This window comes from Balearica regulorum, chromosome 14 (genome assembly GCF_011004875.1).
Source record: "Balearica regulorum gibbericeps isolate bBalReg1 chromosome 14, bBalReg1.pri, whole genome shotgun sequence".
NCBI lineage: Eukaryota > Metazoa > Chordata > Aves > Gruiformes > Gruidae > Balearica > Balearica regulorum.
In genome coordinates this window covers 21,691,844-21,716,305 of record NC_046197.1, presented here as the reverse complement: position 1 = coordinate 21,716,305, position 24,462 = coordinate 21,691,844, and the positions used below count along the sequence as shown (strand labels likewise).

At 46.1% G+C, this 24,462-nt stretch overlaps 1 protein-coding gene and 1 long non-coding RNA gene across 3 annotated transcripts; both read left to right on the top strand.

Moving 5' to 3' along the window:
• Positions 1–879: 879 nt before the first annotated feature.
• LOC142603844 (uncharacterized) lies at positions 880–11,213 on the top strand. 2 transcript variants are annotated; one of them, XR_012837728.1, is made up of 5 exons: positions 880–1,260; positions 1,409–1,480; positions 2,878–3,014; positions 3,418–3,573; positions 8,216–11,213. It is a non-coding gene; the product is annotated as an uncharacterized LOC142603844 (long non-coding RNA). The 2 variants fall into 2 exon arrangements; XR_012837727.1 differs by lacking the exon at positions 3,418–3,573 and having other exon boundaries at positions 883–1,260.
• A 1,359-nt stretch (positions 11,214–12,572) lies between these two features.
• Positions 12,573–23,536, top strand: GFRA3 (GDNF family receptor alpha 3). Its single transcript, XM_075766546.1, has 8 exons — positions 12,573–12,719; positions 15,414–15,689; positions 16,387–16,479; positions 16,908–17,253; positions 17,332–17,441; positions 18,320–18,454; positions 19,435–19,565; positions 19,889–23,536. The coding sequence occupies exons 1-8, from the start codon at positions 12,677–12,679 to the stop codon at positions 20,021–20,023; spliced, it is 1,269 nt and encodes a 422-aa protein (XP_075622661.1). The 5' UTR covers positions 12,573–12,676; the 3' UTR covers positions 20,024–23,536.
• Positions 23,537–24,462: the final 926 nt, after the last annotated feature.

The window sequence follows — 24,462 nt, the reverse complement described above, 5'->3', positions numbered from 1 at the left end:
TTTCGTGAGGTTGCAGGTCACTGGAGCACCGGGAGGGGAGGCCCGGCACAGCCGGGACAACAGCGCTCACGCGACCAGACCCCAACACACCTAACGCCCCGTCTGCGGCCGGTCACACTTTACACACCGCAAACCACGCCCTCCTACAACGAGGACGGTGATTGGCTCGCTAAGTACGCCGAGCCTTCCGGTAAGCGCAACGCCCCGTCTTCGAGTTACGTGGTCGAGACCCAATCGGAACGCTCCTCTCGGGCCGTGCCCCTCGGCCAGCCCGGCCGCCCTCTGGCGGCGGTGGCGCGATTGGGCGGCGCTGGGCGGCGCGTTGGAGTCTGCACCTGGTGACGTTCCAGCGCGGCGGCGGAGGTGGAGGTGTGGAATGGCATGGCATTGGCACGGCATAGCACGGCCCGGCTGGGCACGGCTGGGCACAGCTGGGCTCGGCTCGGCACGGCACGGCTTGGCTCGGCTCGGCACGGAACGGCACGGCCCGGCTCGGCCCGGCGTGGCGTGGCCGGGAGCCGCACCCTCCGCTGCGGGCTGCTGCTGAGCCTGCCGCGGGAGGCTGGCTGCTCGCTGCCCAGTAGCCCCCAGCGGCTCTGCAGCCCTCGCCGACCTGGGGCGCGGATTCCGCCGCCTCAGCACCGTGCCCGAATGAGAGCTGGAGGCCGGCGACGGGCGGGTCCCGGGCCACGCTGACGCCGCCGTGCCCGGCCGGCCCCCCAGGCGCCCCCCGGAGCGGTTGGGGCTCAGCGCCGCCCGGTCGCCCGGCCCCGGTGTCGCCGCGGCCCCTGGTGGCGGTAGGCGCGGAGCCCGCTTGTCCCGGGGGCCGCCGCCTGACGTCTCGCCTCTCTCCCGGCAGACCGGGCGGGCCGTCCGGGGGGGCGGGGCGGCTCGTAGGCTGGGGAGGCGGAGAGAGGCGCCGCGGGAGCGATGGGCCCCGGGCTGGTGTCCTGGTTCCTCCTGCCTTGGAGCTTCCCCCGGGACAGCTCGGCTGTTGCTTAAGAGAGCCGAGACACGTCTTGGATGCCTGGCTTACATTTTGTAAGGGAAAGCGAGCATTGCTTTTACAGTAGCTTTGATGGAAAGACCAAGATTTGAACAGAACGCAGAAATTGCATTTACCTTAGTTAGGGCTCTTCGGACTAGCACTGCCCATAAATAGGCGCGATGACATTTCCTACAGCATGCAGGCACCTGTTGATATCTGGCAATTTTCTTCCTTGCAGAGTGTCACAGAAGTAGCATGTGAGATCTTTCCTGGTAAGCAGTTCCTCATTACTGTAAGATGGGCTGCTCTACTGTGAGGGTACAACCCAAAGGAGGGCAGTGTGTGCGCAGTGTTTGAATGTACTGTTGGCTGCTGTTGTCAGGATTCACGGTGAATGTTTCTTGTCTATTTTAGACACAGGTGCTGTGCTCAACACCAAGTTTCCAAGGCACCGTGCAGTGAGACAGCAGGGAGATTGATACCCTCCAAAAGGTGAGTTTTCTTTCAGGTAGGAGAAGAGAACAGTGGGCATTTAGCAGTAGCTTTAAACTCTGCTCAGTAAAGGAATTGGAACATGGGATGGGGCAAATCTTTGGGGTTTGCAATCCCCTGTTGTATTTTGGGAAGGGGCTTCCCTTATGCAGGGATCTGTGCCTTCTTACTGCCATTGTGAAGTCTCTTATATAGGTATTGGGAGGTGTTACTGCCTTTCAGTGCTACTGAAGTGCCACAGTCCGCCCTTTCTCATTTTTCTCAGGAGGGTAGCTGGTTTAGGCACTTGGGTTGGCATGTACCTGAGGCTCTGCTGGTTTGGGAGAAAGGCACAGACCCTCTGACCCACCTCACTTCTCTGTGAGTTCATGCTTCAGTCTTTTGGTACCTAGTGACTTAATGGCAGGTGCTGGGACAGTAGTATCACAGTAGCCCAAGCCTAGGTCAGGTAAGTTTGACCTCCCTGTGGGTAGAGAACAGGGCACTGTCTGCTATTCGACGAGAAATTTCCAGTAGGGAACTGGAAACTGTTGAGATGTCTGTCTACGTACATGCACATCTATGTACTGTGCTTTGGTCATGGGACAGTTAGTGAATTCTGCTCTGGATCAACCATAGGAAATGCTCAACAGGATAAATGTACTCAGTCATGCCAAGAAAGCTTGAGTGTTTGCAATTGCTTTTGTTCAGCAACAGCAGAACAAGTGTGAGAGTAGTGCTATAGGACCATACATAACGACTTTCTATGTAGTGATGACTACTAATGACTGTATAGTTTTCCATTCTCACGCTCTCCAAGGCACTCAGGGTTTTATAGACCTCTGTCAGATCCTCCTCAGTCATTTCTTCTTGACTGAAGTATCTCAGTGTATTCAACTCTTCCTTGCTAGGAAGCCATTTCATACTTTGATCAGCCTTGCCACCGTTCTCTGTATCTCTTCCATCTCTGTTGTATTCTTTAAGGTAGACGGCCTACAAGGACTTCATACAGTTGCACAATGCTCTTCTCTGTTTTATTGTTCATTCTTCATATTTGATTAATTTTGGTTTTGGCCATTACTGAGCTGATATCATAAAAGGCAGTTTTGTGGAGCTCCCACGACCTTCCTCCCAAATAGTCTGTGCAAAGCTGATAATTTTTTTTTGTGTAAAGCCAGGATTGTTTTCTCCCCATAAGAGCTGATGTAGCTAAAGATGCTCCTGGAGTGCCTGACTCCTAGTTTGTTTCAGCCAGTGGACTATGCCGCTGTCTCACCTGTAGGTGCTGGCATGGATAAGCAATGATTCTGCCCACATTGAGAACATGCTAGCTCCTGGGATAAGCGATCTACTTTTGTCTGCCCAGCACCTGCCAATACTAACCACTTGACCTTATCCATTTTCCCTCCATTTACCAGGAACTCTGTGAACCTCAGAGCTATTGTCCAATGCACCATCAGGACTTCAAAGTAGAGCTGCTGCAATTTCACGCCAAGAGCAAGTCATGGACTATGGAGCGAAGGAAGCAGGACCAGATCACTCAGCTCATGAAACTGTGAGCACCAAGGCAATATCTGGAGTAGAAGCCGCTTAAAAGAGTTGTGTCTTCCAGAACAAAGTTCAGGTCCCTGAAGATGGCTAGACTGTGATGGTGAAAGAAAGAGAGGGAACATGCCTCATTCTGCTGAGACTGCGAGGACAAATTAGGAGGTCTGTTTAAAATAATCTTGACACTGCCTCTGCAAGACACTAGCTGAGCATAAAGCCACAAATAAAAGAGTACTGTAGCTGCCTAGGGAAAGAACAGGCTTTGTTCACTAAAGACTAAGCTAGCTTTTAGGCTGTCTTGCCTAAAGACTGCAAGGCAGTGTGTCATTGAGCTCTCGCCCCTCCTGCTTCAGACAAGAGCCTCCATGTTTTTCTTTAATACTAAACATTGGTATGGATTTTGTTGTTAGCTGTCACTTCTGACTGGTAAAATAAAGAGTTGGAGCAAAGCATTTGAGCACTGGACCTTCTTCCCTGTGGCAATTCAGTGTTAAGAAAGGAAAGCATGCAGGTGCTAATGGATACCTAAAATGATGATTTCTCATTCCATCACCAGCCAGGATCAGGTATGCCCAGCAAATAAGTTCCCAGCAAGTAAGTCTGTGTGCTTCCATAAAGATTAATAGTGAGAACTGGCAAAGGGTAACTTCTCTATTGTGTGTCTGTTAAGTCCTTATTGACACATCAGCCATGGTCTCCCCAAGCTTCAGCTATTAAACTACAAATACTTTTTTTTTTTTCCTTGAGTACTGGCTCAGTGTAATTGAATTGCTGGTATCTCCATTTAGACTCTAGGTGGGGATGACAAGGTTGAAAATCTGGTAGTTTTATATACATTTATATAGCACCTGCCAAGAGATGAGGTTAGCAGACAGCTCTCCATAAGGGACGACTACTCAAATTCTCCCTTTTGGATGTTTTTATGGCCTCCTATGGAGCAGCTGAGGGTGGCTGTTTTCAGAGAGGGACCAGGGCTAGGATGAAGTCTATCCTGCTGCTTTCTGCCACTCCAGTGGTTTGGCATGGGTTCTGAGGTTGTATGTAATAAGAAAGAAAATTATCAAGGTAAAGAAATATTGATGCTAATTGAGAGTTAATCATCATACACAATGAGCTTGTGTGTTCTGCTTTACAGCTAAATTACTTGTTACCACAGAGCTCCTCACAATTAAAAAAAGGCATGAAATGGGGGTGATAACAGTAGAGTTAGAAAATACTTCTCTTCTGTTAGAGTTCTATTAGGTGCCAGACCAAAATTAATTGTAATTTACCTGCCACGTATGTTTTAATTTTCTCCTGCCCTATGAAGTAATACTTTTGAAGGCTGTGATTCTCAGATGAAATGTGTCCATTTCATTTATCAGCTCTTATCTAACAAAACCCACCTGAAAGCAAGAGAGCCTGAAGATCACGCTCACTAGGAAAGAGTGTCACCTTTTCTGCACGTCCTCTAGAGATGGTAGAAATAAACACAGCACTGTCCCTAGCAGTGCTTTCTAAACACCGCTCTGTGCATGCTTGTCTGTAAGGGCTGAGGTGACCGTGCACCCCTGCAGTGCACCCAGTGGAGCTCTGTCCAGGGCTTCTGGGCATGGTGTGAGGAGGGGACCCACTGGGTGGCACTCCGGCAGCACCACCAGGCACTGCGGCCACAACCTGGTGCAGCCAACTGCTTTTCCAGTACATCTTACTCCTAGGAAAAGGGGATTAGGACAGGTGTCTCCTGAGAGAAGGCACAAACAGAAACTTCAGAGCCCTGCAGAATATCTAATGTTCCTGATGAGTTTGTGCATTCGTTTTTTTCACCTCAGGGCATTAGGTGGGCTGCAGATTCCAGTACGGTAGCCCCTTTGTATGTGACTTCATCAGGAAGAGATGGTGCTGTACTCCTTTGTGTTACTTCCCAGCTATCCTGCCTCCCCAACCATGCAACCTACCACTGAGCAGTGCCCTGGGGGTCTAGCTAGAACATCTTCCCTTTTATTACAAATTATCTCAATCATTGGGGTAAAAGAGGTGCGTGAGCATACCTGCGAGGTGCCTCAGCTACTGGCACAGCTTCCCTTCAGCATAAGTTAGTGAAAATAAAAAACTCACAACAACAGTGTCTATATACTGCTACTAAAAAAAACCAAACCGGACAGGTTTACCCATTTGGCTTGCATGCAAAATCTGAGAGGCAAGCCTTACCTTCTCACCTGTTAGCCAAACTGCCTTAGTGTTCTGGAGCACAATTGTGCGTGGCACATGGAGCCTCCCTTTACATTTATGCCAACTGACCTTCACCTCTGTATTAAAAAAACCTCAGTTAAAACCTCTCTGAGCGCAGTGAGGTATCCTCCTGGACTGTCAACAGTATCTTGCTGACAGCTCTTAAGGCAAGTACTTTGTTGGAAAAAGAACAGGAGGGATAGGAGGGAAGAGAGGGTTATTCTGAGGACAGACAAAGAAATTGGAAATCCTAGAAACCTTGTTGCCGGGGGTAGAACTAGCAGAGAAAGCCTCATCCATCTGGACACAGCTGCTCTATGCTGTGGTCCAAAGTCCTGCAATGTGGGAGCGGCTCGTACCTGGGTCTTTCCTGGTAGTCTCTAAAGCACCTAATGCTGCTGATAAGACTAGAGTAAACAGCCCCTGCACTGCTGCCCAGCCATGTGCCCATCTCTTTTACAAGCACATAGGAGAAAATGTACAGGAGTGATTAAAACAAAAACCTACTGCAAGCAGCTGGAGCCTGCTGCCTCCAGTTGTCTTCCACAGCACTGAAAGGTAGTGAAGCAGGGTGGAACCACTGATCTTTGCTGCCGAATGTGCCTTGGAGTCCCCTGTCTTATGGCTTGAATGAATGGAAACCCAATCCATTTCATGGTGGAAAGCAGCTGTAGGGCTGCTACTGAATCAAAGGGAAATAGTCTAAGACACGTTCTGTAACTTGATTGTTCTCACACCTGTTTAAGTACCTTGCCAACCTACAGGAACAGTAAAATCTTGGGTTTGGTTCCATGATTTTTCTCTGTTATCATGTTCAATATAGTACAATGCCTCTGAACAGCTGCTACCCCTAAGGCCTGGATCTGTCTTGCCACTGCCAGATCCACTGTCCTGCATACTAATTTAGCTTCACTTGAGACAAGGAGAGAGCAAGTAGCTGCTCTGACAATATGCATCATGGATATACCAGGATGAGAACAATGGGCTCACAGTGTATCACTTAAATGTCTTTGAATCAAAACCTGGTGTAATGCATTATTAAAGCTGCTTACTTTTTCTATGTTCTTGTCTCTAAAAAAAAAAATTAGACTTAAGGTACTAGAGCAGTGCTGTTCTAAGGAGCTCCTCCTTTCTTCTCTTGAAGAAATATTTTGGCTTTCCTTTTGCAAATAATTTTTCTTCTAAGCCGTTCATGACTTGAATTACTTCTGAATCTGTCATCCAAGCATACGCACACTAACCATTGTCTTGACTAGTTGGTGGAAAGGGACTTACAGAGTCTCTAATCTAAAACCTGTGTGGTAGGCAGTACTACCACCAATGCAAAAGCAAGTCAGCTGTGGGTTTTTCTACATATTTGGATACAGACTCCAACATGTTTCTGGATGACCTGTTCTAGCACTGCACAAATTTCTTAGCGAAAAAGTTTTTCATAGCATCCAGCCTGAACAACGCAAGCTAGAAATTGTGGCCATCATCACTTCTTATATCACCTGCCATTGCCAACATGAGTTTGGGTTTGTTGCCTTTGCAACTTACATTCGAGTAGCGGAAGGCTGATAGGAGATTGCCTCTTAAACTCCTCTTTGCCAAGCAAACAAGCCCAGCTCTGTTAACCTCTTTGTAGGTCACATCCTACCACCTTGGTAGCCCTCCACTGTACCCTCTCTAGTTCTTCCACATCCCTCTTGAACTTCAGGGGCAGGGAACTGCGCACAACAGTCCAGATGTGGCCACACCACTGCTAAGTAGACAGGAATAACTTCCTTCAGTCTCTAGCCATGTTCTTCCTAATACAGTGTGGTGTGTGGGTTGTCGTATTCGTGATCAGAGCTTACTGGTATCCACAGCAACTTCCAGGTCCTTTCAGTGGGGCTGTTCCTCAGCCCGTCAGTCCCCAGCCGGAACAGGTGCATGGGGTCACACTGACCTGGTACAGAACTCCACTCTCCTTCCTAAACTTCACAAGGTGCCTGTTGACCCAGTCCTCTCATTTCTCAAAGTCCTTTGGATTGAAGCTCTGTTGTTCGGCATGTCAGTTGCCCACCCTAAATTATTATCATCATAAATTTACTAGTTCCTTTTTCCTGTAGGATGACTTACAGTCATTCTCACCAAAGATATAGTCTATCCATTAAGCTATATGACTTTGTACCTATCCAGACAGACACCTAAATGTATCTGATCTTCCTGCTGTGAACCACACTGAGGCTAAAATACAAGAGCAGCTTTATTCATAGGAACAAAAGAACAAAACTATCATCTGAGCCAGAAGTGGCCAAATACCACACGTACTGAAGCAGAAAACCATGGGTAGCTGCTATGGATATCAAACCCCTGAACCTTCTTTGGCAATGAGCAGCCAGAGCTGTTTAAGGCACTAGTACTCATGCTAGGAAATGAGAGAGTTTTTTATTTGGTTTTCTCTGAATATAGACATTAACTTCTGCTGGGCTGTTTGCATTAGGTTAATATTTCTGTAGTGTACAGGTGTTAATATGAGCTGTGAGTGTCTGCTGTCTGTCTCTAGCCCTGTAAAGAGCAGAGTGTGGCGCTGTAAATATTGGTCCAGGCAGGGGAAGTGTTTGCACAGTCCTCCTCTGTGCTGCCTCCTGCAGTAGTACTCTGATAGTATTCCTTACAAATGACCCGGGCTCAGCTGTAAGAGCCTCAGAATCTTCTGCATTGCACAGTAACATGCTCTGGTTTTGACTGAGGAAGTGTTGTACTGATCAAATCCTGAAAAAAGCAGCAGAAGCACCAGTGTGCTATAATCATCATAAGATTAGTACTACACAAAATAAGGTACAACTGAGTAACTCAGCACATACTGCAAACAAAATACTTGCTTGGTCAAATCCACTCTTCACTGGCTTTGGCAGTCAGATGTAGAGAAGAAATGCCTAGAACATCACTGGAACCGTCACTTGCTTTAATACAGTGATATAGTCATTTCAGAGGGAAACTAATGCTTTGTGCTCTTGGTTTGTTCAAAAGGGCTCCTCAGAAATGGAAAGAATTGTTATTGCTGTTGATTGGAACAGAAGAGGAAACTGAAATTATCCTCCTGCAGATACGGTAGGGATCTTCCTTCCACCAAAGAGAGGAACAACTAATGAAGAAACAGCACCAGTATGGTGAATGGATTTCCTGTTTCATAGAGGATCCTGCAGGCACCTCACGCACCATCTATGATAAGACATAACATAGATGTGGCCTGCCATGTGTCCAAACCTGCTGAATGAATTCTTAATGTGTTAGAGGAAAAACTTCCATGCACTGCATCAAGTCCTTCATAGCCTGAAAGCAATATGAAGATGAACTGCAATGGTTCCAATGAATTTCAAGAACATGAGATTTGGTGCTAGTATTTTCAATGAAGCAGTTGGATTGTAATCTGCACTGCAAGGACCAGAAGATTTAGAGTCACGAATGATAAAACAAAAATGAAAAGCAAATTAAGGCAATGTTCCAAGGAGGGGAGGAGGGGGGGAGTGGTGAGGGGAGGAAATGTACAAATCTATACTGGTCATGCTGCCTGTAATGTACTGGGAGGAAGAGAGAGTTCCTACAACTGCTGCAAAAGCAGTTGCTCTCTTTGGCTGATGATTCTGTGTAACTGTCAAAACCACACAACCTCCATGAGGATGAAATAATGATGAAACAGCCAATGCAAGAGGAAAGATGGTTCACTCCAGAGTTGGAGTGCAAGTTCTGTCTTCATGGGATTCAGTTGAAAGGAACTGCGGCTCTGTAATAACATTGGCTCTGGTTCTGTAAGGTAACTGCCTACTTGACCATGACAGACTACTTTACTGAATGTTTCCCTCAGCTCTTTTGAAGCGACAGCCCATCACTCATACATGTGCAGGGGTGATGCCCTCCAACCAGTTGCTGAGGAGCAAACCCTCTTTAGATGCTAGGAAAAGAGTGCGATCACATGAATGTGACTGCGTAGCTCTGGACTAAAAAAATTTGCATGCAAATTGACTTCCTTGATGAGTTTGGGCAACTCTGTGCCTCAAGATCCCGTGTGTAAATGGTAACAGTTCTCAGGAGCTTGTGTTTAAGTGAGTGTGTTTAAGTACTTAAGTGATGATATACAGCCCAGGTACTGCTTAGCCTTGTGAAGAGAATTGTGCTTACTGCAGTAAGTGTTGACAAGATGCTACGGACAAATCTGCCAGAGCAAGAAGGAAAGGAACAAGGTGTCCAATTTTTGCATGTGTTTAAGCCCTATGCAACTTTGATGCACAAGGTTAACACTTCAGTTTTGGCTAAAACAAAATACTGGCAAAGATCTGTCAAGAAGTCACTTACTATGAGCCTTAGTCACATATCTATTTCATCACAGGACCTGCTGACATCACTAACCCAAAAATCAGCCAGGACCTATCTGAACCTGCAAAGAGCAACAAAGATAACAGAAACCATGGAAGTGGTGCTAAAAGCTGAGGAAATCAGACCAGAGCTGATCACTGTTTCTGCAGCTGTTTGAGAAGGTCAAAGGCGTGGACCTTCCACAGAATTAGAGAAACTGATTCCTGAGATATTATACATTACACTGGTACATGACCCCCACAGGTCAGAGTTGGCCTATACAATTTCAAATAGAAAGAGTGGTGAAAGCTCTGTTTGTGAGAGATTGGTAATTAACCAACTCTCTGAGGCCTGTAATGAGGTTACTGTGCTCCTCTGCGTGTGTGCGGGGAGGGTGAATAACCAAATAACCTTGTATGTCATGGGTCCCATGCAAAGACACATACAAGTATGCAAAAATCGAGAAAGACTATTCCACTGCAGTCATAGGCTGTGGTGGCTACTGAAGTGTAAAGAATTGGCCAGCTCTTCACCAGATGTTAAGCTAGGGTTCCTCCACTTGGCCACTTGCCGAGGCAACCTGAAAACACTGCTGCAGCATCCAGCTTTAACATGGAAGGAAGATTTTTCCCTTTCCTTTTTTATCTACTGCAGAGCATAATTCAAAGCTGAGTTAATGAATAATTTCCGTGGGCTTTAGGTGAAGATTTATAATCACAGACTCAGAAAAAGAGTCTGGAAAGGAACTTGAAAGATCCTCTAAACTATTCTCTTGTACCAAGCTGGACTGACCTGTCTAGAGCTGTTCTTAAAGATCCCCAGTACATATGATCTCTTCTTTTTTCTTCCCTCTCCACAAAAGTTGTTACCCTGTTGTAGAAGAAATTGTATTGGTCCTTGACAAATCCATCTGGGAGACAAATAGCAAGCCTGCTATTTTTGACACACTAACAGACAGTTTATGCGTTCCAGAATTTTCCTAGAGCTTGAAGTTAAGACTACTTGCTTATAGTCTTTCCTTTCTCAAGGCACACACAGTTTTCTCTTCTCCAGGCTTTTCTCCTGTGAGATGTTGGCTATCAATTCACTGAGTTTGGTGAAATCTGTCTTTGCTTAGGAAAAGCATAAAACCAGCAAAATAGAAACAGCAGACTAAGGATCGTAGACTGACAACCACTACCATCCAAATTGTCCTTTATGTTAATATTCTCAAAAAGCTGTACCTGTCAGCTACAACCAGGTCTAGTGGAGCTTCCTCTCCTGTGGTTGTCATAATCTTCTGTACCAAGAAATTCACTAACATGTTCCACAAACTTCCCATACCACCAGTACTGCTGTAATGAGGGATGCCTGGGCAGCTGTAATCTCCCACTGCTGTGCACTGGATGATTCTGCTTGGGTTTACTGGCAGGCAGCCTGGAACATAAACGGTAGTGCCCAGTTTTCTTCCCTTTTAACAATCACTCAAATTTGTTTAGAAAAGATCCTCCTACAATCTCAAAGCAAGTATACAAATCCACGACATAGATGGCAACATCTCTTCTTCTTCATCTGCCAGTTATTCCTCACAAGTTGCACACTACTGTATTAATATTCCAGCCATAGAAATCATCCAAACAGGTCTCTACTGTGCCACAGTTATAATTTGGGTCACAGTTAAAACCTTTCAGATCCACTTGTTTATTCTTATAATTTCTTACAAAAACATGTTGACTGGAAGTTCACTGGACCAAGTCACTTCTTGGGTTTTTTTGTCTTCGTTATAAGTAAACCTCTTTGCCCCTAGTTTTCCTTCAGTTTAACTACTCTGTTTCCTCCTCCTGAATGGTAACTGCAAACAATTCACTACAAAGTTAAAAAGGCCGCATCCCATCCACCATTTTCCATAAACTTCTCCACCTGCTAGACTTTGATTAGACTTTGAGCCATGGTGAGAATTATTTTTCTCTCCTCCTTAAGCATGAAGAGCCTCCAGTGTTTGTGGACAACTTGTTCACATTCAGAAGAATTCTGTCACAGCAGCTCCCTGCAGTAAGCAGAAGAACTATTCCTTTTCAAAACGCAAGAAGAAGAGGGCACCACTGAATTGGATTGTGAATACTCAATGTGTTTGCACAGTTATTACCCTTTCTGTTGGGCTTTCCGGGCAGATGGGGTAGGTGTCTCTACTTGTGCAAACAATCGACTTACAAAAGGTTTGCCTCATTTTCAAGTACTAATGTTTGATGTGCATGTCGGACTGTTACTTTTTTGCATTGGTTAATTTGACCTTACGATGCAAACTAAAAAGAAGGATCTGTTCAAAAAGAAGCACAGCTGCCTAAATGTCAAGTGGGCTCTCAGAAGTGCCATCCTTAGAGTGGATACAGTCAAATAGCTCAATCAAGGCTGAGCCAGCAACAGGTAAGATACTGAAATAAGACCCTTCACAACAAAGTCAATAGGAAGAAGCCAGAAGCTCCCTCATCCCTCCTGCAGACCAAAGCAGCACCAAGGGAATTTATTCAAAAGCCAATCAGCATCTGTCCCCTCCAAGAACACTCCCTCTGTTTAAGACTTACTTTCTTTTATCAAAGTACACCTCTGTGGGTGCTCCTCACTCAGCAATCACAGCTTTGCCCTCAGGGCTAGGATGTGGTATGAATTAATAAACGAAGTCTTCCACAGCCCCTTTCCAAACGTCCTTGCACATCTCGCCTCGGCAGCGTGTCCCTGCACCGCGGGGCCCAGCAGCTGCCCCGGACGCTCTGCAGACAGCCGCAGCGGGCTGCCCCCAGCTCCGCAGCCCTACCCCATCCCGCCACCGGCCGCACGCCCTCCCCGCCCGTCGCGGCTCCGAGCGGACCCGAGACCCCCGCGGGCGGACCTGCCGAGCTCCCGGCGGGCAGTGCCCCGCCCTCCCCCGTGCCGGCTCTCGGGCCGGGCCGGGCCGCGGGGCGGCGCTCGCCGCTCGCCGCTCGCACCTCGACGGGGCGGGCCGGTCGGTGCCGGGCCGGGCAGACCGTGCCGTGCCGTGCCGTGCCGTGCCGAGCCGGGGCGGGGCGGGGCGGGGCAGCGGCCGCTCACACGGCGGCGGGCTGCGCGCAGCATGTGAGCTGCGGCCCCAGAGCTCGGAGCGACCGACCGCCGGGCTCCAGCATGGGGCTCGCCCTGCTCCTGGGGCTGCTCCTCTCCCGAGCCGGTAACAGCGCCCGGAGCGCGGGGCGGCGGACGGGGCGGGCGCCGGGCTCGGGGCGGGCTGGGGAGTGCGGCGGGGCCGGGCGGCGCGTCCCTCGTCCCTCTCCCGGCGGGCGGCATCCGCGGCTCACGTTCGGGCGGCCGGCGCTCCCCCCGGTGCTGGGCGGGCCCACGGCGCGTCCCGAGCTCGGGGCTCCCGGCCGCTGCCCGTCTCTCCCTTCCCCGGCCACCGGCTGCCAGAAGCGGCGGGCGCCCCGCTGCCCCGGGCGGGGACGACCCTGCTTTTCCAACCAGGAAAGGCGCGCTGCTGCTTTGCCCCGAAACGCGAATTGCAAATGCGGCTGTGACCAAACCGGAGGGACGCGCTGGGGAGGGGAAACGATTGTCCTCGAGGCGAGGGGTGAGGGGGGGACGGAGGACGCCTTGCTGCTCTCCCGCAGCAGAAAGGGGCAGATGCCAGGAGCTGATCCCTCAACGCGGCAGAAAAGGCACAAAGCGAACATCTGCTCTGGCTGGACCTCACTTAACAGATCCTTGCTGTACCTCTCACGCTGACTTTGTAGAGAGCTTCTTTTGATACCTGCCTTCCATGCATTCCCTCCTCTGAAATGCTTCAGGCTGATAGTTGTCTGAGATGAGGCTTAGTTTGCAAACACAAATCCAAGGAGCTCCTGCAAAGATGCAGCTGTTTGTTCTCCTCTGCCTTCTACTACTGCCAAGTCACAAGAGCTGAGGTTAGAAATTATTCCTCTTTCCAGATCACCTCTTGTGCAGCCTTCATGGCTGATGTGACTAGAAATATGGAAATTACAAAACTGCTCTGAAGCATTCCTAGACCCTGGCTATAGGATGTCAGTGCTTTACATTCAGGAAAAAACAGCTGCTGAATATCACAGTGACTGTTATAAAAATGGGCTATTGCACTGACACCTCAGTAGCACTTGCAGCCACATGATTACAGTAGATTTCCCACAGTTTTCCATGTCCAAATACTAATGCTTCTTTGATAACGGTGCTTAATAAAGGAAAAGTTTCCCTCCTGCAGTTGTCCCCTCTATCAATAGCATGGTGCACCAAGGGCATCAAAATAATACATATATATATATGACAGGACATGGAAAGTTCATTGAGGTTGTGCCTAGGAGTAACAGCTAACCGAAACCCCTTGTGCTGGGTACAAAGCATTTCTGATGAGATATTTGTTTTTCAGGGAGCTTACAAAGTCATACAGTCTCTACGGAACAGTCAGATGGACAAAGTACAGTAAGTTGCTAGAAAAGCAAAGAAATTTGTACAAGTGAGACAGAGATACCTAGATAGTATTACTGGGCTGTAGGAAAAGTAGAAAGTTTGAGAAGCAGAGTGGCATAGAATTATGCAACCTATTGCTTACAGCAAATAAATTGATGAAGCCAGCAAAAGTGAAGGAAGTGAGAGAACAGATTAGATGGTGAAGACGGTGTACCAGGTAATATGTACCAAGATTTTTTTCTAATCTGTAGTAAATGCAGACTGACATAGTACTACTGCACCTGCTGAACAAGAGAACGATAGGTAAGATCATGTACCCAAAGGACATTAAAGGTAGATGTAAGGCTCAGCACAGTCATTTCCTAAAACCAGCCAAGCAATATTGTCCTGAAGGGAAGAAACATACTAGCCTATATATGAATTTTATTAGCAGTCTTGTTCCAGATCTTCATTGTACTTGTACTGTAAACACAGATTCATATACTACAGAAAAGAAGAAAGATTACAGACTCAATCCATCTACCTGTGGTGTACCCCAGTATCACCCTTAGGAGACAACAGTCCATATAAAAAAATTAAAAAGCTGAAAAAAAGTCTAGTTTAAAAGATTATATTGCTAAATTGAGATTATTTAATAATTCCACATAAGGTGGTGTGTATGTGTGTGCACATATATAATCAATGCATGTGTTATGCAAATATACACACACAGAGATAGTCAGAGTTCACAGTCAACCAACAGATAAAGCTGGCAGGCCAAGCCTGCATCCCAGCATTTTTGGCAGAGATTTCAGGGACTGGGTTCTATATACTTAAATTGATTGCATATCAGCACTTCTATATGAAACTACTTGTATCTTATGTTACAGATTTCTTCTATTATGCAAAAAATACGCATTCTTAAGTTTCCCATTTCAGTGAAATAGTTGCTTTTACACCCTACAAATGGCTTTCTCAGTACATCTCTTAATGACCAGTATAGGCTTTAGCAATGGCAGCAGCACCGACTCACAGCACACAGTATGGTGTTGCTATGTGCTTATTGCACTGCGGTTTTCATTACCCAGACAGAAGAGCTTCTTCAAGGCATGCCTCAGCAACACTGAGGTTTCCACAGGGATTTACTGCTCCATAAAATACAGAGCCATCTCTGATCCTGGCCAAGTTCAAAGAGTTAAGTGTGATAAAAAAAGGTTTTATTAAACAGAATTATTTCTGAGACTTTTCTTTAACCTTTTGTTCCCTCTTTCATACATTAATACTCATCCTTTTGTTTCTAAATGGAGACATCTCTTGTTCCTTTGTACTCCATATGAAGGACCCCAACCAGTTCTGCCTCTTGAAAGGGGTCCTTATTGATTATAGGATGCCTACAGAACAGTGACAAGGTGTTTGTGTGGCATTCATCGTGACTGTAATCCTAACAACCTTTTCCCTACTTGACCAGGAGACCTCCTGGCTCTGCCAAGGAGTGACTGCGTAACAGCAGAACAGCTGTGTCTCTTGGACTCTACCTGCAATGCCACCTACAGGACCCTGGAAAACTGTGCCCTTGCTAAGACTCGCTTCCTTCCACTGGATCACAATAGCAGGGTTAGATGTCTGAATGCAGAGCTAGACCTCGGAAATAGCTCTTTGCTGCACTGCAAGTGTCACCGGCGCATGAAGAGACAGGAGCACTGCTTACGTGTTTTCTGGACCGTTCACTCCAGCATGACAGATGGTGAGACGAAATAATATGAATTTACAAGGTTCTAAGTAAGGCTCACCCCTGTCCCTCATCTGAAAACAACTGTGAAAGGCCACTTCCCAACACTGCAGGCATCACTTTGGAACCGCATCTCCTAGTGAAGTGGAGTCATTGCTGCTCTGTTTGATAAGCAAACTGATCTGGTCTGGGACCAGTCTTTCAAATACCCCAGGGACCCTAAGAAACAAGGATAGCTACTCTGAAACAGTTAGATTTAGTGCTGTGAGGGGGGACTGCTGTGAAAATCACCTCAGAATGATCACATCTGTCCATCACTGAAAACGGACATGTGGTTATGACACATACTGCAATGGCATCCTTGAGCATGCTGCTTCTTTCCAGCTTTAGTGGGATGCTTCTACTTGGCCTATGCTGCCCATCTCCTCACTTGTACTGGGGCTGAAACAAACCAAATGACAACATATACCAAATTCTAGTCAGAGGAAATCTGAAGACAAAATGTAATGATGTTTTTAAACAGTGATAGTTTTGCATCTCCAGCAGAACCATTCTTGGCATTTGGGTTTGAGCAAGACAGAGCATCTCTGAACTCCAGCCTGAGGAAACAGCCAGGCACAAATTTAAAAAAAAAAAATAAATAAAAAAAAAAAAAGAAAGCTGGTCACAAAGCATTTCTGCTACTACATAAAATATCTTGTATCTTGCCTAGGTTATTTCAATTTGGAGACCTCTCCCTATGAGAATCCAGCAAATGAAGAACACTGGAAGACAGATTATAATAGACTGGCAGCTCTGTTATCAGGTAAGGATTGTAATGGTTACATGATATAATGCTGCCCTTTCTTATCTTTTCAGGGGCTGAAAATTATTAAGAAGAACAATTTGGGGTAATGGCCCCTTTAATCAGAGGAACATCTGCTCTGCATACTTGCCTAAATTTGTCCCCCGTACCAAGTATAAATATAGCCACAGATCCAGGCCCATGAAACAGGGCATAACCCACAATGATGCACTTTCTGAAACAAACACCTTAACATGAACCAATAAAAAAATATGATTTTGTAACTAATGTAACTGCAATGTCATACTACAGGCACATAGCAGGACTACTTCGCTTTGTTGTTTTTGATGTTCCCGATCTGACCACCAAGTAAAGGCTATTCCTGTTTCTGCACAGAACCTCTTCTGGAGACTTGCTTCATTGTTTCTGGGTTTCTTTTGGCTTTTTAGGCTCACAGTTAGCAGGAGATGCAACAAATCCATGCCTGAAAGCTACTCACGTCTGTAATCTGAGCAAGAAGTGTGTTCGTCTGCGCACAGACTATGCCTCTATCTGCACCAAGGGAGCAGGAAGTGAGGACATGTGTGACCGTCGCAGATGCCACAGAGGGCTAAGGAATTTCTTTGAGAAAGTCCCTGAGGATTTCACCAAAAGGATCCTATTCTGTCCATGTCAAGATGAACTTTGTGGAGAACGACGCCGGAAAACTATTGTTCCTGATTGTTCCTTTCAGTATAATACCAAACCCAATTGCCTCTGGCTTCTGGACTCCTGCTTAGAAGACCATATCTGCAAGTAGGTCTGGCAGCAGTGGATATTATCCAAGAGAAGAGAGCAGCATAGACACTCATAGTCTTATTTTCCTTTCTACAGGTCCCGACTGGCTGACTTCCAACAAAACTGTCAACCTGCGGACATGTCTCCAGATGGTTGCTCTCAGCACAACTATGCTGCATGCCTGCAGGCTTACATGGGGATGATTGGTAAGTGATATCCACACATACAGGAACATACAGGGTGGATGCTGTCAGGCCACAAACTTGCAGGCATATTCTGATTCTGACCAACAGGGCTCTGTAGGCCTGTATGAGCTAAGTCATTCCTGCTGCAGGATTTACATCCCAATCACAGCAGTGATTAAACATGACATTCCCTCAGTGCCTGACTTTTAGACGCCTGATGGTTTCTTAGTGTTGTACACACTATCTTCTCAGACCCAGCCAGGACATGGCACTACCAGCTGTTTGAAGGAGGGTCATCTTTGGTTTTAGGCATTCACTGCCAACCTGCTAATACTTTTTCAGAGTGGCTCAAAAGAGGAGCTGTGAAGCAGAGCAATATCCCAATATAGCAAGCTGTAAATCTAGACTATACCTTCTGGTTTTCCAGATGTCTTTGCTGGTTTTGTGCTAAATGAACTCTGGCTGAATAGGACACTGCAGGTGTGCAGCATTCATTTGGCAAAAGGCGTTTGGCTGCACAATGTTGCCAGCTACAGAAGAAGTAAGAGTGCCTTTTGCTGCCATATGCCAGTTCCGCAGTTGGGTCCCTGCAGATGCTTCACATCCTTCAATCTAATGCTTGCACCAGCTTGCACTAAAGCTTCAGTTATCAGTATACCTCACCATCAGATTGCCTGAGTCAGGGGTAGCAATCTCCACACTTTCTCACAGCCCAGCAGACTTCGTGTAGATTCACCAGGCACCTCGCAGGCACTCCTCACCTCTCCTGGGAAACATGCATATCACAATGGAAGGCTTCTGCTTCCAGGGGAGCATTCCCTTTAGTAGAACAGGACTCACTATGCTTCTTTCACTTGGTGAGGTAAATCCTGATTGCAGTTTCTGGGGGTTTGGGACAGGCACGCCCATGACACCCAACTATGTCAGCAACTCCAGCGTGGAGGTCTCCCTGTGGTGTACATGTGAGAGCAGCGGAAACCAGAAGGAGAAGTGCGACCAGATATTCGGCATGTTTGAGAGCAACAAATGCCTTGGTAAGCATCATTCATATCACAGAATCAGAGAAACAGCTCAGCACAGGGAAATTCAAATCCTGTTGATTTCAAGACCCTACATTGCATTGCTCTTGCATATAGTTCTGTATTCTTCTGCAGCATCTCCATGATCTCTTATCCAGCCTATCGGACGAGCCTGGATCTGCTTTCAGAAGTGTTTCTGTGTCTTTTGGCAACACTTCTGTTCATCTCAAACATGACGAAGCTATTTCCAAACAGCATTCAAATGAAGAGGTTGCAAAAAAAATTACAAGGGGAGGTCAGACAGGCTGTATCTATAGGTTCCTGAGTAACCGTAGCAATGCACCAGGATTATGGGGTTGGGGTTCCCCTTCTCCCCCTCCTTCCTTACGCTCACCTTTGGCCCTCACTTACTTCAAGATAAGTGGCTCCTGACATAACCTTGTTAATAGGTTCAGCAGCATAGCAGTTACAAAAATCCTGTTACGTGCAACTATGTAATCCTAAGTCTGTATTTCTTTTATCTCTCTAGCATTTTAGCAACAGACTTTAATAAGATTTAAATATTTTATGTTTGTAAAAGTGTCCAAATGATACCAAAGAAACCAGCATCATTAGCTAAATGATTAATATTAAGACCTACCTCCTGCTGTATAGAAAAGCCTCACACCCAGCACTATAGATGCACCTACAACCTAAACATCCCGTCTGAGATACTACATACCTGCCCCTTACAAAATAGACAGCTGGGAAAGTCCCAGAGGGACCCAAAAGCCCTCAAGTACAGTGCAAATTGGCTTTGCAGTCTGCTCAACCTCACAAATGAGCCCACAAACTAACAGGCCATTCACTGAACAGAGAATACGTATTTTCTAAATCGACGCCATACAGCCTGTGAGTGTATTTCCTAAACTAGCTTCCCTATACTTCTGTTCACTAGACTCCAAGGCATGCTCAAGAAAAGCGCAATAAGACTCTTGCTTTACTTCTGTTTGCAGAAAATGCCATTTGGTCTCAAATGCACCTGAAGCAGACAGCTCTAGAAAGACAGGAAGACTTATTTTATTCATCTTCCCTAAGTTTCCAAGGGGACAGTGCCAGCACATCTCTTGCTTCAGAAATGTCCCAGGTATGCATCGATTTGTTGCCTCCACAAAGCAGCAAGTCAGGTAGCCTAGAGATGGTACTTGAAAAACCTTGGGTCCGGAAATGTGTGATTTTGGACATCAAAGCAAGGGATGCCACACATATGCAGAACCCTGGACCACTTTACCTTGAGCTATTCCTTCCACAGACAAGCAGAAATAGGAGGCCATGCTGCCTGGCCACAGGAGTTTCCTATAGTCTCATGTTAGGGCTCAGATGTTAGGGCTCAGAACTTTAGGCTCTGTAACAAGATGTTTGAGCATAAATGTGTCTAACTGGGATTCATTCCTCCTTTTGATTTCTTAGGTGGCTGAAGGGAAGACACAGCGAGACATCTCCGAACACAGCAGTATGCCTATGGCCTCCTCTGTGTATTCTGGAGCTGCTAGTTCTTGGCCATCTCTGGCTCTGTTCCTGCCCCTGTTGCTGAGCCCACGTTAACTTGACATAAATGGCATCTTTCCTTCCTATATTATTAATCTTATTCCATATCCAGGCACCTCCCACTATTGATTTACCTTTGGGAAACAGAAGGCTTCCAGAAAAGAGGAATGGAACAGCCTTAACCCAGAACGGCAGTCACCGAAAACCTCCCCCACAATTTGCACCCCACTTTCCCCCAATCGGTTTGCACTGAGCTCTGCAGATATGGTGCCCACCATTGCTTCTGCCACGATAATATTTTGAGTTACAGTCAGGCTAATATTCCAGCACAATATTTTAAGACAAAAATCTGAGTTCTGTCAGAAGTCGTGCAGGGTTCAGTTTCTGATTGCAGGGAGGGACCTGACACAATGCGTCCTACCACCCCACCTTCTGGAGGTCTTCCTCAGGCATACAACTATAGAATGGTTTGGGTTGGAAGGGACCTTTAAAGATCATCTAATCCAACCCCCCTGCCATGGGCAGGGATATCTTTCACTAGGTCAGGTTGCCCAAATCCCCATCCGGCCTGGCCTAGAACACCTCCAGCGCTGGGGCATCCACAGCTTCTCTGGGAAACCTGTTCGAGAGTCTCACGGCTCTCATTGTGAAAAGTTTCTTCCTTATGCCCAATCTAAACCTACCCTCTTTCAGTTTAAAGCCGTTGCCCCTTGTCCTGTCACTACAGGCCCTGGTAGTAAGTCTCTGCCTTTCTTATGATTCCCCCTTTATATACTGAGAGGCCACAATAAGGTCTCCCCAGAGCCTTCTCTTCTCCAGGCTGAACCGCACCAACTGTCTCAGCCTGTCTTCACAGCAGAGGTGTTCCAGCCCTCTGAGCATCTTCGTGGCCTCCTCTGGGCCTGCTCTAATGGGTCCATGTCTGGCTTGTACTGGGCACCCCAGAGCTGGACGCAGGACTCCAAGTAGGGTAGGGTAGAGGGGGAGAATCACCTCTCTCGACCTGCTGGCCACGCTGCTTTTTATGCAGCCCAGGACATGATATGGCTTTCTGGGCTGCAAGTGCGTATCGCTGGCTCGTGTCCAATTTTGCATCCCCTGGTATCCCCAAGTCCTTTTCTACAGGGCTGCTTTCAACCCATTCATCCCAGAGCCTGTATTGATACTAGGGATTGTCCCAACCCCGGTGCGGGACCTTGCACTTGGCCTTGTTGAACTTAATGAGGTTCACGTGGCTCCACTCCTCAAGCCTGTCAAGGCATAGAGAACAGCATACCATCCTGAAGACGAAGTCCATACTCCAGGGTGGGTTGCAGGTAAAGCTCAGTAAACATACACATAAAGTCCCTGGTAAACACCAGTTCTGGATTACTTTCAGTTCCTTTTTTCAAATCCATTCTTTTAAGTATATGAAAAAAACACCCCAGATCAAGGACACTGTACTACAGTTTATATTCTTGCTCCTTTCTGGTTTGCCCCTTGCAACATACATATCATCCAATATCACAGCTAGCAACAGACTTGGGTTTTAAGATGGATTTCTGTGCTCAACCCCAGTAAATTTAGGTAGCAAAGGATGACCTTACCTGGCCTCAGGATGATCCTTCCTGGTAATGCTTAGAGAATACATATAGCTCATTGAAGCTGTGTTGACCACAAAACCCCCGGGGCATTCAGTTGCAAAAATCTCTGGGAGCTGCAACGACCTTGTACCTCTCCACATACTCAAGTTGTCATTATCCCCTTCCACGCTGCCTGCCCAATCTCCTCCTCCTCCGCTGCCAAATTCTATTTCATGACCTGTTTATTCTGAGTGTAAATGTGTGCACTGTGTAACTGCTGTTATTTTGTACTGCATTTGCCTGTTAAAATGTGGTGTTAAGTGAATATTGATTTCTGAGCATAGGTTAATAGTCCACAATCAATTGTGTGCAAGAGTTGCTTCATCAGCCAGCCTATGCTTTCAGGATAGCTAGAAACTCAGCTCAACGCCGCTCCTCTGCACACACATGTAGTGCCCCTTGCTCATCCTACAAGATACAACACATCTGAACAATATTATACACAGCCAAACAATATTACAATCCTGAATAGGTGCAGAACAGGTGGGTATTTTTACCCTGTGCTTTATCTGTTGCAAGGAAAGTACCAGATAGGTAATATGCTGTGGTTCCCAGTCACTGTCAGACACCTTATTACAGAATCTTACGTTGTTGCGTGTATCAGAGTAGTTGTCTTTCTGCAGCTGTAATATTGCCACTTCAAATTCCAGCCTTCTCTTTACTTCCTGGGCAGGTAGGGCAAGGAAATCGCTGTATGGAGCAGAACCATCTCCTCTGTCGCACAGAGAAGCAATATCTTATTTCCATGCAGTAGGAACAAATACCATGTTTTCTTAATTAAGAGGAGTACAAATGCTGGTATTTCCAATTACCTACTGAAATACGGCTATTTGGACCAAGACACAGCACTATTTCCACGTTTGCTACCATTCTTTAATGAAAAGAGAGTCCATATTACCATATTCCAGTATCTGTATTAGACCATCCTCCATATGGTGGGACTAGAAATGTGTCAAGACTTTTGACTGTAGTGTAATAGTGTCTGTCATCTCCAGAATTTATTAGAGTGACAGGGAAGAAGAAAATGTTCCTTCCAATATTCCACAAATCAGTGAGAGTGTGAGAATAATGAAATAGATTTCCCTGAGCCATCTGTACCACACACACAATGTACTGCATTCATCTTCCACTCATCTGCGCTGTGATCTTTCCTCTTTCCCCACTTTAGTGCTCTAAGGTTGATAGGGGGAAAAGGTATTACCATTTTGTTGTTCATACAGACAGCACTGTGGATCTTTACTCCCTTACCCCTACTATGAAGGTTATTGATTGTAATTGCAGCCTCCTGTCATGTCTTGTGTTACACAGGAAAATGCTTGACACTCAGACAAATGCTAGTCTAGACTGAAATTAAAGCAAAACATGTCAGTTTGGGTTTTTCTCCAAGTGGCCTATGTCCCTTTTGCATGTACATATGCATCTTTATATACATCTGCCTCTTAGGCTTGGTTCATCAATAACTGCAAACAAAATTCAGCTGTAAATACACCTACATTCATAGGTACTCACACTGCTATGAGTACAAACCCATTTTTACTTAGTCTTTTGTAACACCTGATCTCTAAATATCACAGTTATTCAACCACACAGCATACATGCATGCACAAGTATAACCAGTACTGAGAAACATCATGCCAGTATCAGTTCAGTTCTGTTAGCACCACCAATGTTCAGAGACTGGCACAGTTACCTAGACCAATTCAGAACAGTTCTTACTAACCATACGATACGGCAATTCACAAAAATCCCTCAGCTTCTGTTCCCCAGAAACTGGAATACAATATCCTGTGAGTACCTTTGGTCTAAACACAAAAATAATCTAATATAGTCTTAACAGTGAGCTCTCAGCAAGCATATAAAAGGAGGGAACCTTCTAATTGTAATGTAGATTATTTTTAAAAGTGTAAAATAATGCTAAATCACACTAATAAAATTTATCTCGCAACTCTAGCGGTCTCCTGCCTTCCTTTGCATTTAATAGAAGCTACACTCCTTGTCTCCTACTGCTGGAGGCATTATGGGAAAGAAATTTAAAGAACAGTTAGAATTTCTTACAAAGCAATCCTCACAACAACTTTTACAGACATCACTCACTGTCAGGTACTTCAGATGTGGCTTCTAGAACTCTGACATAGCTTTAGATCCCTTAACACGGTCAAATGTAGCACCTACAAAGGGCATTCATATAGTCCTTCTCCAGCAGTAAGCTCAGTCACTTCCTTAGACAAGTTGTTTCTTACGTGAAAAGTGAGAGAAGCAATATGCATTTCTTGCCCGAGGTGATAAGCAAGGTGATGCCAGAGATAAGCCTTGAATTTGAAGTCCAAATTTATGGTGTCCTTGCCTCGCTACAATCATTCCACTGCCTCCAACAAATGCGTATGTTTCAGCAAGGATCAAGTGACTGCAGTTTTCCTGTTAAAGGGGGACACAATATGTATCACAGATGAGGAAAAGCTAAGCTTTACTTCAAACAGTAATTCCTGGCTACCGATCCCTGGCATGCCTCTTAAAATCTGCTGACAATAAAAGGTAATTTTGAGTTGACAATACAACACTACAGGTTCAGCACCTATAAAGAATGATTCAACAAATCTGAAAAATCACAAGTCACTGTATTGCTAAAATGATAGGCAACTTTACAGAAGGACAAGGAAAAAATCTTTCAAAGCAATCTTTGAGGGGTCCAGGAGCCAGACAAAGCTTTTGGGGACAACAGCGGAGAAGCAGGAAACCAACCAGCATCGCTGAGCTGAACAGGATCATTCAGCACTGCTATGGAATCAAAACCAGCCGCTATTCTACAGTTGCTTCCCCCACCAAAAGAGATACTGGTAAATACCATCAGAGGCTAATCACTTCTACCTTAGGGAT

What these genes read in the sequence shown, in the direction of transcription:
- GFRA3 (XM_075766546.1), top strand. Translation starts at nt 12,677, where the DNA reads ATGGGGCTCGCCCTGCTCCTGGGGCTGCTCCTCTCCCGAGCCG. An exon ending in TCACTCCAGCATGACAGATG is followed by an intron (nt 15,690 to 16,386) that starts GTGAGACGAAAT and finishes TATCTTGCCTAG; the next exon opens with GTTATTTCAATTTGGAGACC. An exon ending in ACTGGCAGCTCTGTTATCAG is followed by an intron (nt 16,480 to 16,907) that starts GTAAGGATTGTA and finishes TTGGCTTTTTAG; the next exon opens with GCTCACAGTTAGCAGGAGAT.